Source organism: Trypanosoma cruzi, genomic scaffold, assembly GCF_000209065.1.
Source record: "Trypanosoma cruzi strain CL Brener 1047053516923 genomic scaffold, whole genome shotgun sequence".
NCBI classification, from domain to species: Eukaryota; Euglenozoa; class Kinetoplastea; order Trypanosomatida; family Trypanosomatidae; genus Trypanosoma; species Trypanosoma cruzi.
The window spans coordinates 25,858-37,565 of record NW_001849225.1 but is presented as its reverse complement, the minus strand read 5'-3'; the positions used below and the strand labels follow the sequence as shown (position 1 = coordinate 37,565).

At 57.9% G+C, this 11,708-nt stretch overlaps 1 protein-coding gene and 1 pseudogene across 1 annotated transcript, besides 4 other annotated features; both read left to right on the top strand.

The window, feature by feature from the left end:
• Positions 1-11,708: a sequence feature (areas not merged during assembly with more than two copies in the genome that could not be assigned to a particular haplotype).
• Positions 76-108: a microsatellite.
• Positions 140-172: a sequence feature (AT_rich).
• On the top strand, positions 1,014-3,173 carry Tc00.1047053510867.19 (annotated as a pseudogene).
• Tc00.1047053510867.9 (dispersed gene family protein 1 (DGF-1), putative) lies at positions 4,924-11,708 on the top strand (the record flags this gene model as incomplete). Its single annotated transcript, XM_801735.1, has 1 exon — positions 4,924-11,708. A coding segment is annotated over one exon (6,785 nt), but the record flags the coding sequence as incomplete, so codon positions are not given.
• Positions 9,841-9,891: a microsatellite.

Below are 11,708 nucleotides of genomic sequence, written 5' to 3'. Positions count from 1 at the left end.
TTTTTTTTTGTGGCTTTTCTTTTTCTTTTTCTTTATTATTTGGGTGCGGCCGTAATAGAGGACGACATTTTTCAATTTTTTTTTCTTTTTTTTTTCTTTCTTTTTTTTCAAGGTGTGAGGTGCGGAAGGGTGAAGATGGATTTTTTTAAATTATTTTTATTTAATTTTTTATGAATTGCCGCTGCTTGGTCCGCAGTGCGGTTATGAGTTTGAGCAGTCCTGTTATTTTTGCCATGCACTTTTGCTGTACAGTTTTTTTGTGTGTCTCTTTAAATGCTCCGCTCCTCTTTTTTACTTTTTTGACTTGTGCTGCTGCAGGCAAACACACAGACACACAAAACACACATTGCAGTGGATTTGGATGCTACTTTTTTAGTGCGTTCTGGCGGCTGCCGCCTCCTTCTGTGGGCATGAAGCGAGGGGAGGAGAGAGGGAGCACGCACCGCGAGTCACTTTTCCTGCAGGCGTGATGCACCGCCTGTGACCGCTTTGAGTCGGGCACCGAATCCCATTGGGGATGAAATTGCTGGAAATTTTGTCGCCACGTCATGGATGGATGCGGAATAGCTTTTGCGTGTGGCTCTTTGGTTGATTGCCTGCTCCGTGTGCGTTGTGTTTGTTGGCTGCGGGGCCGTGGCTGTATCCCGTTGGCCTTGGGATTGAACTGGAGGCGGTGCCGGTGTGTGCGTTTGTTGTGTGGAGGGCCGAATCTTTTCTTTCGCGGACTGGCGGCGCTGCGATGGTGTGTGTGTGTGTTTGTGTTGCTGCTCTTTTCTGTGGGCGATGGCTCTCCGTGCTGTCCCTTCCGGATTTTCTTGTGTCCCGCTCTCTGCGTGGCTGCTCTGCTCTGCTCTCCGCTGACGTGTCTGATGTCTTACTACTGTTGCTGCTGTACTCTCCACTTACTGAACACAAACACGCTAGGAAAACAAGCGCTAATCGCTACTGTGAAGTTCGAAGGCTCTGAAAGAGCCAACAGCACACAGACCGCCCACACACAAACACATATTTATATGCTCTCACGTGTTGCTGCTGTGAAGGCACTCCGCACACACAACCGTCGCCGCGTGACCGGATCCAGCGGAGGGAGGAGGGAAGGAAGAGAGAGTGAGCCGCAGAGGCCCAACATGTCCCGGCTTCACTTCTATTCCGCGGTGCTGCTACTTGTTTTGTTGATGTGCTGTGGCAGTGGAGCTGCGGCCGCTGTGGAGAGTAAGTCCGGGGCTGTGCAACTGGCGCAGGAGATCGATATTTTTGTGCCAAAGAGGACGCCGATGGTGTCAAGAGATGGGACTGGTTTGTTTGAAGTGAAGGAAGCGTTTGTCTCACCCTTTCTCGTCCGTGCTGGCGGGTGATGGTTGCCATTGCTGAAGGCGTGTTCGAATATAACGTCCATGAAAACAAATTGTTTGGGGTTCGATTTCCCGACATTGTGGCCGGGTACATCAAGGCTGCGGAGACGTGGCCGTCCATTGTTGCTGGGATCACCAAGAAGGAATGGAGGGCACGCACCGTGCTTGGCAGTAGGAATGGCGATAATCGTTTGTGTGTTTTGCACCGGCCCACAGCAGTTGTGAGGGACAGTGAGGTGTTTCTACTTGTGGGAAACGATACTACAAGATATGACAGTAGTGATGGTATTTAGGAGATGGCTGGGACATTCAGCATCGAAACGCCTGAGCCACCAGCAGTAAAAAGTTCCCTCAGGTGATCTTGAGTGTGTTTGGGGATATGTTGTGAAAGGAGCTTGGGTTCAGCCCAGCTTATCAGTGTACTCTGCACGCCGTCCGTGGACTGCGTGGCCACACCCTCAACCAGTTGAATGACACGCTTGTGTTTCCCCTGGTGGCGAATGGGAAAAATCACCATTTCTCCATGATCACTTACTCGACGGACAACGGCAACAACTGGGTGTTCCCAGTGGGCATTTTTTTTGTGTAATGCCTTGATCCCGCATCACCGAATGGGAGAATGGACAGATTCTCATGATTGTTCATTGTGTGAATGCCCAGAATGTGTGCGAGTCGCGTGACATGGGGGCAACGTGGACGGAGGCTGCCAGAACACTCCCGGGCATTTGGGTCAGGCCACGATCAGGATTCCGTTGGGACGAAGGCTTGCGTGTGGAAGCCCTCATCACCGCGACCATTGAGGGAAGGTCATGCTTTACACTCAGAGAGGGTACGCCTCGGGGGAAACGCCACTGCGCTCTACCTTTGGGCCACGGACAATAGCCGCACTTTTCATGTTGGAGCGCTTTTTGTGGGGAATGCTATGGGTGAGACGCTTGCCAATGCCCTGCTGTACTCGGATAGTGCGTTGCACCTTTTACAGAAGGGTGTTAATGAAAAAGGCAGTGCCATTCCGCTTGCCCGCCTGACTGAGGAACTGAAGAAGATTAACTCCGTCCTCAGCACTTGGGCACAGATTGACGCCTCCTTTGCCGAGTCGTCCACACCCACGGCTGGTCTGGTTGGATTCCTGTCCAACGCAGCCAGTGAACACAAATTGATCGACGATTAGCGCTGCGTGAATGTAACTGCGAAGAAAGCAGCGAAGGTCAAAAATGGGTTCAAATTCACGGGGCCTGGGTCTGGGGCAACATGGCCTGTGAACGGCCGGGAGGATAATGATCAGTACGGCTTTGCAAACCACGATTTCACTCTTGTGGCGACGGTGATCATCCGCCAGTTAGCGAGTGGGAGCACTTCTCTGCTGGGTGCGGGTCTGGGGGACGGTGCCGGCACGAACTTCATTGGACTTGTCGTACGGCATGAATAAAGCGTGGGAGCCAGTGTTCGACGGGAAGAAAACGACATCGAACACCACGTGGGAGCTGGGGAGAGAATACCAGGTGGCGCTCATGCTGCAGGACGGCAAGGGCTGCATGTACGTGGATGGTGAGGTTGTGGGGAGCTCTGCGACGATACCCACACCTTAGACGCAGGGGCATGAAATCACACAATTCTACTGAGGGCGACGAGGGAGACATCAACAGCAGCGGTGTGACAGTGACGAGCGTCTTTCTGTACGACCGCCCACTGAGTGACGATGAAATAAAAATGGTTAGGAAAAGCGACGCCAAAAAAGGGAAAAGGTGACGGTTCCATGCGTGGGGAAGTGTCGCAGTTGCTGCTGCTGGGGGCTGTGCGGCTTTGCGGCCCCTTGCTGAGAAATTGCAGTGAGGACTTCCCGCTTCCAGCGGGAGCATATGCGTCTTTCCACGCGCTCTTTTAAATTAGTTGCCACTTTTTGTGAAGACTTTGTTTTAACCATTTTGTTTTACTTTAGACCCTTTTTGCGCTGAGCTCTTTCTTCATGTGGAAGCATGCTCTCCCCAGCACCAGCACCGCTGTTTTTTTTTCTTGTTTTTTCCCGTGTTGTGGTCCTCCGACAATTACGGGATCTACTGAGTTTTTTTCTTTATTACTGATCAGAAACGCTCCCGGCATTGTGTGCCACGCCGATGGCGCCGGCTAATAAAAGGGACAATGGAATGGGGACACGAAACCACGCCGAGTGTCCCAGTGGAAAATAAATAATGTCTGGGCACCGGGTGTTTGAACGACTGGAAGGAGTGCAACATATTTGTTTATTTCTTATCTGCAGGCGAAACACACACACCGATTTGGAGGCCACGTAGCAGCGTGCGGTTTTTTCTTGTTTTTTTCGTTTTGTTTTTGAGTGAATGCATAATGGAAGACGGATTTATCTTTAAAAAAAAACTTTTCAGCATGTGTGCCGCGGCTTTTCACAGCGTGGGCAGCCGTGCAGTGTTGCGTTCCAGCAGTCATCCTGTTTGTTTTTTTGTCTGGCACTTTTCTGTGGTTGTGTGTGCCCTCATATGCTTTGCCTTTTTTTTTGTGGTCGTAGACACACACACGAGACAGTTACACGATATATTTATTGCAGTGCAGTTGGTTGCTCCTCTTGCACTCTGTGCTGGCGGTTGCGTGTGGATGCTGCTCCCTCGTTGTGTTTTTTGGGGAGGCGCGCGACGGCGTCGGTGAAGAAGGAAGGCACCGACCGCTGCTGACGGTGACGGTCTTTGCTGCAGGCGATCTGAGGGGATGGCGTGACTGGTGTCACCACCAACCGAGATGGATGAGGACCGCGCCGCATCTCTCTTCCCTCTCATCATCCTCTCAGTCCACAGCAGCCACAGGCCACATGTACCGCGCGGCAGCGGCGCGACCACCATCCGGACGGCTGCGAGCCAGTCGAACTGTGCAATCGATGTGGACCCTTCTTCCCCGTGTCTGCGTACTGTCGCCGTGCTTCTTCATTATTTCGTCCTTGTGTGTGCCGTGCGCGTATGATTTTGCTGTTTCTTGTGCAATGCCGACCCACGCGAGGGAGGAAAGACGCCTTGACTGCTGGCGAACGGCGAATCCTCCACCTCTCTTCCGTGTTACCATTTCTTCCTTTGGCGCGCTTGATGGCCGCCGGTCGTAACGCTGCCACGTGGGTCTGTCTCGGCTCTTGTGTGTTTTTCACGGCATCGGGACTGCACTGTGGTGGAGCCTTTTGGTTGCAAGAGCGGTGCTAATAGTCATGTGTCCTTTTGCTGGGATGACGCCACTCTGAATGGTGGCTGTGTGGGGCTGCGTTGGCGGTGGGAGGGCGATGGTGTTACTGGTGTGGTGGCGTCTGCGCTTCTTTGTGTCGCTGGCTGTGCATTGGTGGGGAATGTCTGTGACCGGATGCCTCTGCGTGCCGCTGTGTTTATTTGCTGTTGCCGCTGCTTTCTTCTCCTCTGATTGTGCAGTTAGAGATAATTTTGCTTGATCGGCACATCTATCGTTTGTAGGTGTTAGGGATTAATTGCTGTATTAGGACTAGTAGTAGTAGTGGGATATCGATCTATCGGAATTGTGTCGCTGGATTCGCGATCTGTAGGAAGGGATTTTGAAAGCTGGAATTATGGTCGACGGTGCGAGTGCAACACACCACGACAGCCCTATTGGTGCTTGTTTGGGTCGGAGGATGCGGTCTGCGGAGGGTGCGTTTCCGCGCAGCCGGCACCGTGTGCGGTGCAGGGCCATTGCGGCTGTGCGTGCGGCGCTGCTCGTTGTGTTTGCGCTGGTTGCTGCTGCGGCGTGGATGCCCGCGGTGCATGCGGTGGTGTTGCGACTGCGGGGCGGCACGGTGGACAGAGCCATCACGGTTGGCCGCGCCGTGGAAACGGTGCTGATGGACGGCGTGTACATCACGAACGGCGTGGCTGTGGTGTTTGACGTTGCGGCGATGCTTCCCGGCGCGCTGCGCATCGACTTGAGGAACTGCGTGTGCGACGGCGGTGCGCAGATCTACGTGCGGGGCTACAGCGGCGAGCCGGCGAGTGACCGGAGCCTGGAGGTGAGCGTGAGCGGGCTGTCGGGGAGCTACTGCTCGCTTGTGTTTGTGCACAACCTGCCGGCACACACGAACGTGACGGTCCGTGACTCGACGATTGTGACGCCTGGACCGATGCGCTACTCCCAGCTGAGCGGGCTGACGGATGCGGTGGCGTCGCCGCTTGTGCTGCACGCGACGTCGCTGTTGGAGTCGCAGCTGCGTGTGAGCAACACTGTGCTGAGGTCGTTGCAGGCGGGCGGGTCTGCGGTGCACGTTGGCGGCGGCGTGGACCTGCTGTCGAGCGCTGTGGTGCTTGACGGCGTGTCGCTGGAGGCGTCGGGCGGTCCGACCGCGTCCGCGATGCGTGTGGCGTCCCCGTCGCGCCTCAGTCTGCGGAGCCACTCGGTGTTCTCCGTGACAAGTGTGTCTGTTGTGAGCAGCGGCGGCGGCATTGTGCTTGGAGAGCGCCTCGCGGTGTCCGACTCGGTGCTGCGCTTCGTGGGCGTCGAGGGGTCTGTTGCGTCGTCGCTGGTGCGCTGCGACGGTGGGACGATCGGTGGTGGCGGGTGGCTGGAGCTGCACGACGTGTGGGCGGTGGGCGAGGCGTCGTCTGTGGCGTCGCTGTCGGGTGTGACGCTGAGCGGCTGTGCCGTGTCGATTGCGCGCTGCGCTGCCACCGGCGCGACGCTTGTCTCCGGGCTGACGATCACGAGCGGCGTCGTGTCGGTGCAGTGCAACCGTGCCGGCGGCCGTGTGCTGCGGAGCAGCGGCGACTACCGCATGGCCGGCCTGCCCTCCGTGAGCGTGGTGCCGTGCGACGGCTGTGCGGCTGCGCTGGCGTGCTTCGATGCGCTGACGGCGTCGTTCTCTGACTGCGTGTGCAGCTGCCGTGCCGGCGGTGTGGGCGAGGCGTGCCTGCCGTTCGACGTGCCGGTTGCGAGGGCCGGCGGGGGTGCGCAGGGCTGCGTGAGTGGCGTGACGCTGACGGAGTCGGTGACGGTTGGCGGCGGGCGGGCGACGGCGTGCTTCGACTCGGTGGTGTTCAGCGGGCCGATCACTGTGGTGTTGGACCTGCGCTCGATGGACGCGTTCGCTGACGCGCTGAACGTGACGCTGCGCCACTGCGTGCTTGCGGACGGCGCGCAGCTGCGGATTGGTGGCCTCAGCGAGAGCACGTCACGCCTGATGCCCCACGCCCTCGTCAACATGACGAATGTGACGTCGGTGGAGGGCACGATCGTGCTGCATGGCGCGATGCCGCCGAACTCGAGTGTGCTGCTGGCGAACTCAACGCTGCGTGCGACGGTTGGCGGGTCGCAGTACGTGCCAACAGCCCGTGGCCTTGCGGGATTTCGGTGTGGCCCCGCGCTTGTCCTGGACGGCGTCCGGCTACTGTCGACGCGGTTTGTCATGACGCGGTCGACGCTGGTGTGTGGCGGGGGCTCGTGCGCTGCGATCCTCGTGGAGCGCGGCCTTGACGTGAAATTGTCCAGCGTCTTCTACATGGACAACTGTGCTGTCAAGTCGCGGGCGCACGTGATTTACTCCATTGCGTCGGACCTGCGTGTTGTCGGCGGCTCCGTGTTCTCCATACAGAACAGCTCGTGGAGTGCGCCGAGTAGTAAATTCTACGAAAGTGCGTGTATGTTCAGGGATGTTGTGGTGACTGGTGGCAGCGTGCTGCAGATTGTGTCCAGCACTTTCCGTCTTGGCTTTGCCATGCTCATTGCAAACACGCTGACCGTGACTGACGGCAGCTGGCTGGTGCACCGCAACAACGAGTTCCGCGCCGCCTACGTTGTGTACGTGCTCAAGGAGAACGGCTTGGCGTTCCGCGATCGGAGTGTGTGGTCGATACTTGACAACAACTTCACGTACGACTCGTACTCGTCGACCATCGCACGCATGACAAGCAACTGGTCACCATCATCCGACACGCACCCGATCATCTACGGCGTGTGCAACGAGGCAATGGGCTCTCCTGTGACGGATTACCAAGAAGAGCTCAACATTGGAGCACCCGTGACGGTGCTGGACTGTGGTGCGTGCACCGTGGACGCCGTGTGCTTTGCAGCGAGGACGAGCAGCGTCAGCGGCTGTGAATGTGTGTGCGCTGCTGGCGGCCACGGTGACACTTGTCTGCCAGCTGCGGTTCCGGACGGCCTTGGGCCGCTCCCGCTCCCCGATGCGAGGGACACGGAGGTCCGCTGCGTGCACGGTGGCAGCATCAGCTCCGTGGACGATCCTGATCCCGGTGTGCGTGGTCTGTGTTTTGTTAACGTGATCTTCACTGCCGCGATCGTGCTGGACCTGTTGCATTTTGACGCGCCACAACAAACACTGAACATCACGCTGCTGCAGTGCGTCCTCGTGGGCCTGTCGATCAAGGGGAGTGGTGCGCGAGTGCGCGTGAACGTGACATCCTCGATGCTGGATTCTGGTGAGCTGGAGTTTAAGGGTGATTTTGGCGCGAGCTCCCAGATACTGGTGGCGGGCAGTACGCTTGTGACGACGTTGGTCCATGCCATTGCTATTTCGGGGTTTACTCTTGGAGCGAACTCGACGCTGCTGCTGCTTGACAACCGCATTGAGGGAAGTAGTTACGCAGTCTATTTTTCCATTGGTGTTGTTGATGGTGGCGGGATCATTGTGAAAGGAAATACGTTGAGGGCAACAGAGGAGGATAACGGTGTGGAATCATCCGTTTGCGTTTTCGCTGTCGTGAGGAACGGCGGCCACATTGACGTGGAGAACAACACGATGAGAGCGGTTAATGGCGTTTATTTATTTGAGGATACCGTCGTGAGCACCGCGGGGCTGTTGAGAGTGGCGGATTGCAACTTTGTTGGCAGCGCGGAGTTTTCTGATTCTGCGCTGGTGTTTTTGGACGGCACTGTGACACTTCAGGGCGGTGCGCAGTGGCGTGTGGAGGGTAACAACGTGAGTGCGGCCTCAGTATTAAGTATGCCACGTTCTCAGCAGAAAATTAAGCTGTCGGGCAGCGGCACCACTGTGGTGCTTGCACACAACCGTCAGGTGGAAGGAAGTGCAGCCTTTGCCAAACTTCTTCCACCGAACACGATTGTGGCGTCGCCCGCGCGGTTTGTGGTGGGGTGCAACCTGCACGAGGAAGGGAGGGAGGTGTTGTACGACGGTGTGTTTCCGGAGGGCGTGGTGGTGTTCAGGTGCGGCACGTGCAACGACGACGCGGCGTGCTACATGCCCGGGACGGAGTCGGTGGACCGCAACTCGTGCTCGTGCAGCTGCAGGGACGGATGGCATGGCGCGTCGTGTCTTCCCCTTGAGGTGCCCGACACGGTTGTGCCGCCCTTGCCGGAGAGAGCTGTCGACGGCGACACGAGCTGCGTGGTGGACCAGACGCTGACGGACCTCACGCTGAACATGTGGAAGACGCACCACTGCTACGTCGGTGTGACATTCAGCGGCGTGGGTGCTGCGCTGAAGTTTTTTTTCAACAGTATGCCGCTGCATCTCCCCATCAACATCACGCTCACTGGGTGCACATTCCGTGGCGGAGCCACGCTGCAGTTTTTTGGTGGTGCTGAGGCGGTCGAGTCATCCGGCGTCCTGGTCCGCGTGAGCCAGACGGTTATGCGGTCCTCTGTTGTTGTGTTTGCACTCGCCCTCCCGCAGCACTGCGACATTGCCGTCACGGAGGTTGACGCGGTGCAGTCTTCCGCAGTCCAGCTTTTTGACATTAGGATCAACATCTTGAGCGTATTGTTTCTGAGGAACGTTGTGTTGGCTGCGTCCTCGTTGTTGGTCAGCAACATCAAGGCGCATTCCTTGAGGTACGGCGGGTTTGGTTTGCACTCGGTTGGGACGCTGACGCTGGAGCGTGGCAGCTCGCTGTACGCGCGTTACTGCAGCTTCGCTGGGTACAAACACCTGTTCTACGTGAATATCCTCATTGTCCGCAATCACTCTGTTTTTGCGCTGCTCAACAATACGATGTCCTCCGGGGCAGGCCTCCTGCTTCAGCAACACGGATTCAGCGTGTCGGATCACAGCGTGTTGCGCGTGGTGGGGAACAGGGGTTCCGTGTCATACGCTATTTACGCCAACAATTTGTGGACCGTTGAGCGGTCAAGCTGGTTGGATTGGCGCGACAACGACGTGGGTTTGGGTGCGATTTTCTACGACAGTGGATCCCCTTTTGTGGACATGGACAGCAGCAGTGGCGTGACGCTGACGGGCTGCACGATGGGCTCGACGGGGTTGTCGGTATCCTTGCTGAAGCGGGTTGACGCCGGCTACCGGTTTGTTGCTGGGTGTCTGACGGTCGCGGGACGCTTGCTGACGACGGCGGCAGAGCTGGAACTGAGCGGCATCACCAACGTGACGACGGTTGCAGGGTGCGGGGAGTGCACTAAGGAGGGCGACTGCTTTGCCCCGCTGACGACGGAGGTTATTGACTGCAAGTGCCAGTGCGCTGCTGGAGGGCACGGCGATGCGTGCGTCCCGGCGCCTGTGCCTGCTGGCCCGCCGCCACCGCCCACGCCGCCAGTGCCGCCCACGCCGCCACCGCCGCCGGTTGGTGAGTGCATCAGCGACATGGTGTACCCCGAGGTGGTGCAGGCAGTGGGCGGCGGGCTGTCGTGGCTGTGCTACCGCAACGTGACGTTCAGTGGGGGCGGCATGAGCCTGACGGTGCTGGTTGGGGCGATGGCGGGCGACGTGGCGAATGTCACGTTCGATGGATGCACGTGGAGGGACGGCGCCGTGCTAGTGCTGTTGGGCAACGCAGACGCCGCTGTTAGGTCGCTGAACATCCTCGTCACCGGCAGCAAGTTCTGTGACGCGCTGCTCAGCCCGGAGGGTGTGTTTCCACCGCACACGAACATCACGATCAGCGGGAACCGCTTTACGGTCACGAGGCTGATCCCTCGGTTGGGTTTGGGCCTTAGGGATCCGTCGTGTGTTGCGATGAATAGACTGGTGATCAGCAACGACTCCGCGGTGGTGCTCAGTGGCAATGTGTTTCAGAGCGTGAGGGCATCGTCAAGCGCCATCCGCGTCGTTGAATCTTCTCTGAGGGTGTCGTGGCACTCCGTGTTTGCGGTGGTGGGCAACACGTTTCATATGGATGGCGGAGACAGTAATTTGATATATTTTGAAGGGTCTAGACACTCCTCATCGCTGAGCGTACTGAACAACTCCGCCGTGGTGATCCGAGGCAATCTTGTGTCGAGGCCGGTGCGGTACTTCATGTATTTTATTTTGTCATTACGTGTGGAGTCCTGGTCAGCGGTTGTGTTTCAAGGCAACGACATGCAGGGAAGCTTGGCTGTGTTTTATTCAAGTGACTCCTCCAACATCTACTACAACTCCTGGCTGCAGTTGAGCGGCAACCTTTGCCGCGTGTTCCCATCGAATGAGTTTGCTTTCTTTTCCTCCAAGGTGAATCTCCGCGGCTCCACGGTGTCAGTGTCCGGCAACCAATTTTTATCCAGCACGGTCTTGCCGACCGTTTTGCGGATACCCACGGTGTCCAGTGACCTCACAAACGGAGCTATTTTGGCTGCGTGCAACACTGTGAACGGCGGTGAGGAAGCGAACTACGTTATTCCGTCTGTGTACGATGCCACCTTCCTGACCTGCAGTGATCCATGCATCCTCGCGACGTCGTGCTTCCCCGCGTACACGACGAAGGCCTCGAGTGATGGCTGCGCCTGCGCATGCGCGGAGGGCGGCCATGGCGATGCGTGCCTGCCCGTTGCTGTCCCCGAGCCGCCGAGCACCGACGGCACCGACTTGTGCGTGCGGGACGTGCGTGTGGGTGTGGAGGTGAACGTCAGTTTCGGGACGTCGGTGGTGTGCTACGTTGGCGTGACCTTTGCGGCGGACGTCGTGGTGGACGTGGAGTCGATGTCAGGGGGCGTGCGCAACGTGACACTGGCGAACTGCACGTTTGTGAGTGGAGCGAGCCTGTACGTTGTTGGGTGGCGTTCCGACCCGCCTGCTGGCGAGCGCGCCGATGTGTTGTTCAGCGGGCTTGAGTCGCGCTCCGGCGGCGGCGTGGTGGTGGCGAGCCGATTTCCGCCGGGTTCGCGCGTCACTGTGGTGGACTCGGTGCTGATTGCAGAGGCGCGTGTTGCGTACCGCGACGCCTACGGCCTTGGCGACGCCTCCGCGTGCCTCGTGTTGCACAACGTGAGTTTGACGGGGAGTGTGCTGACCATTGCGCGCACGCAGGTGGCGGCTGTGTTCGGCGACGCTGTTGGCGTGTTGGTTGTTGGCGGCGTGGCGCTGTCGTCGCGCGGTGCGCTGTACGTGGACAGGCTGTTGGTGCAGACGGCGCTGGGGCTGTGCGTGTCGGTGGAGGGCGGTGTTGCAGCCAGTGGCGGCTC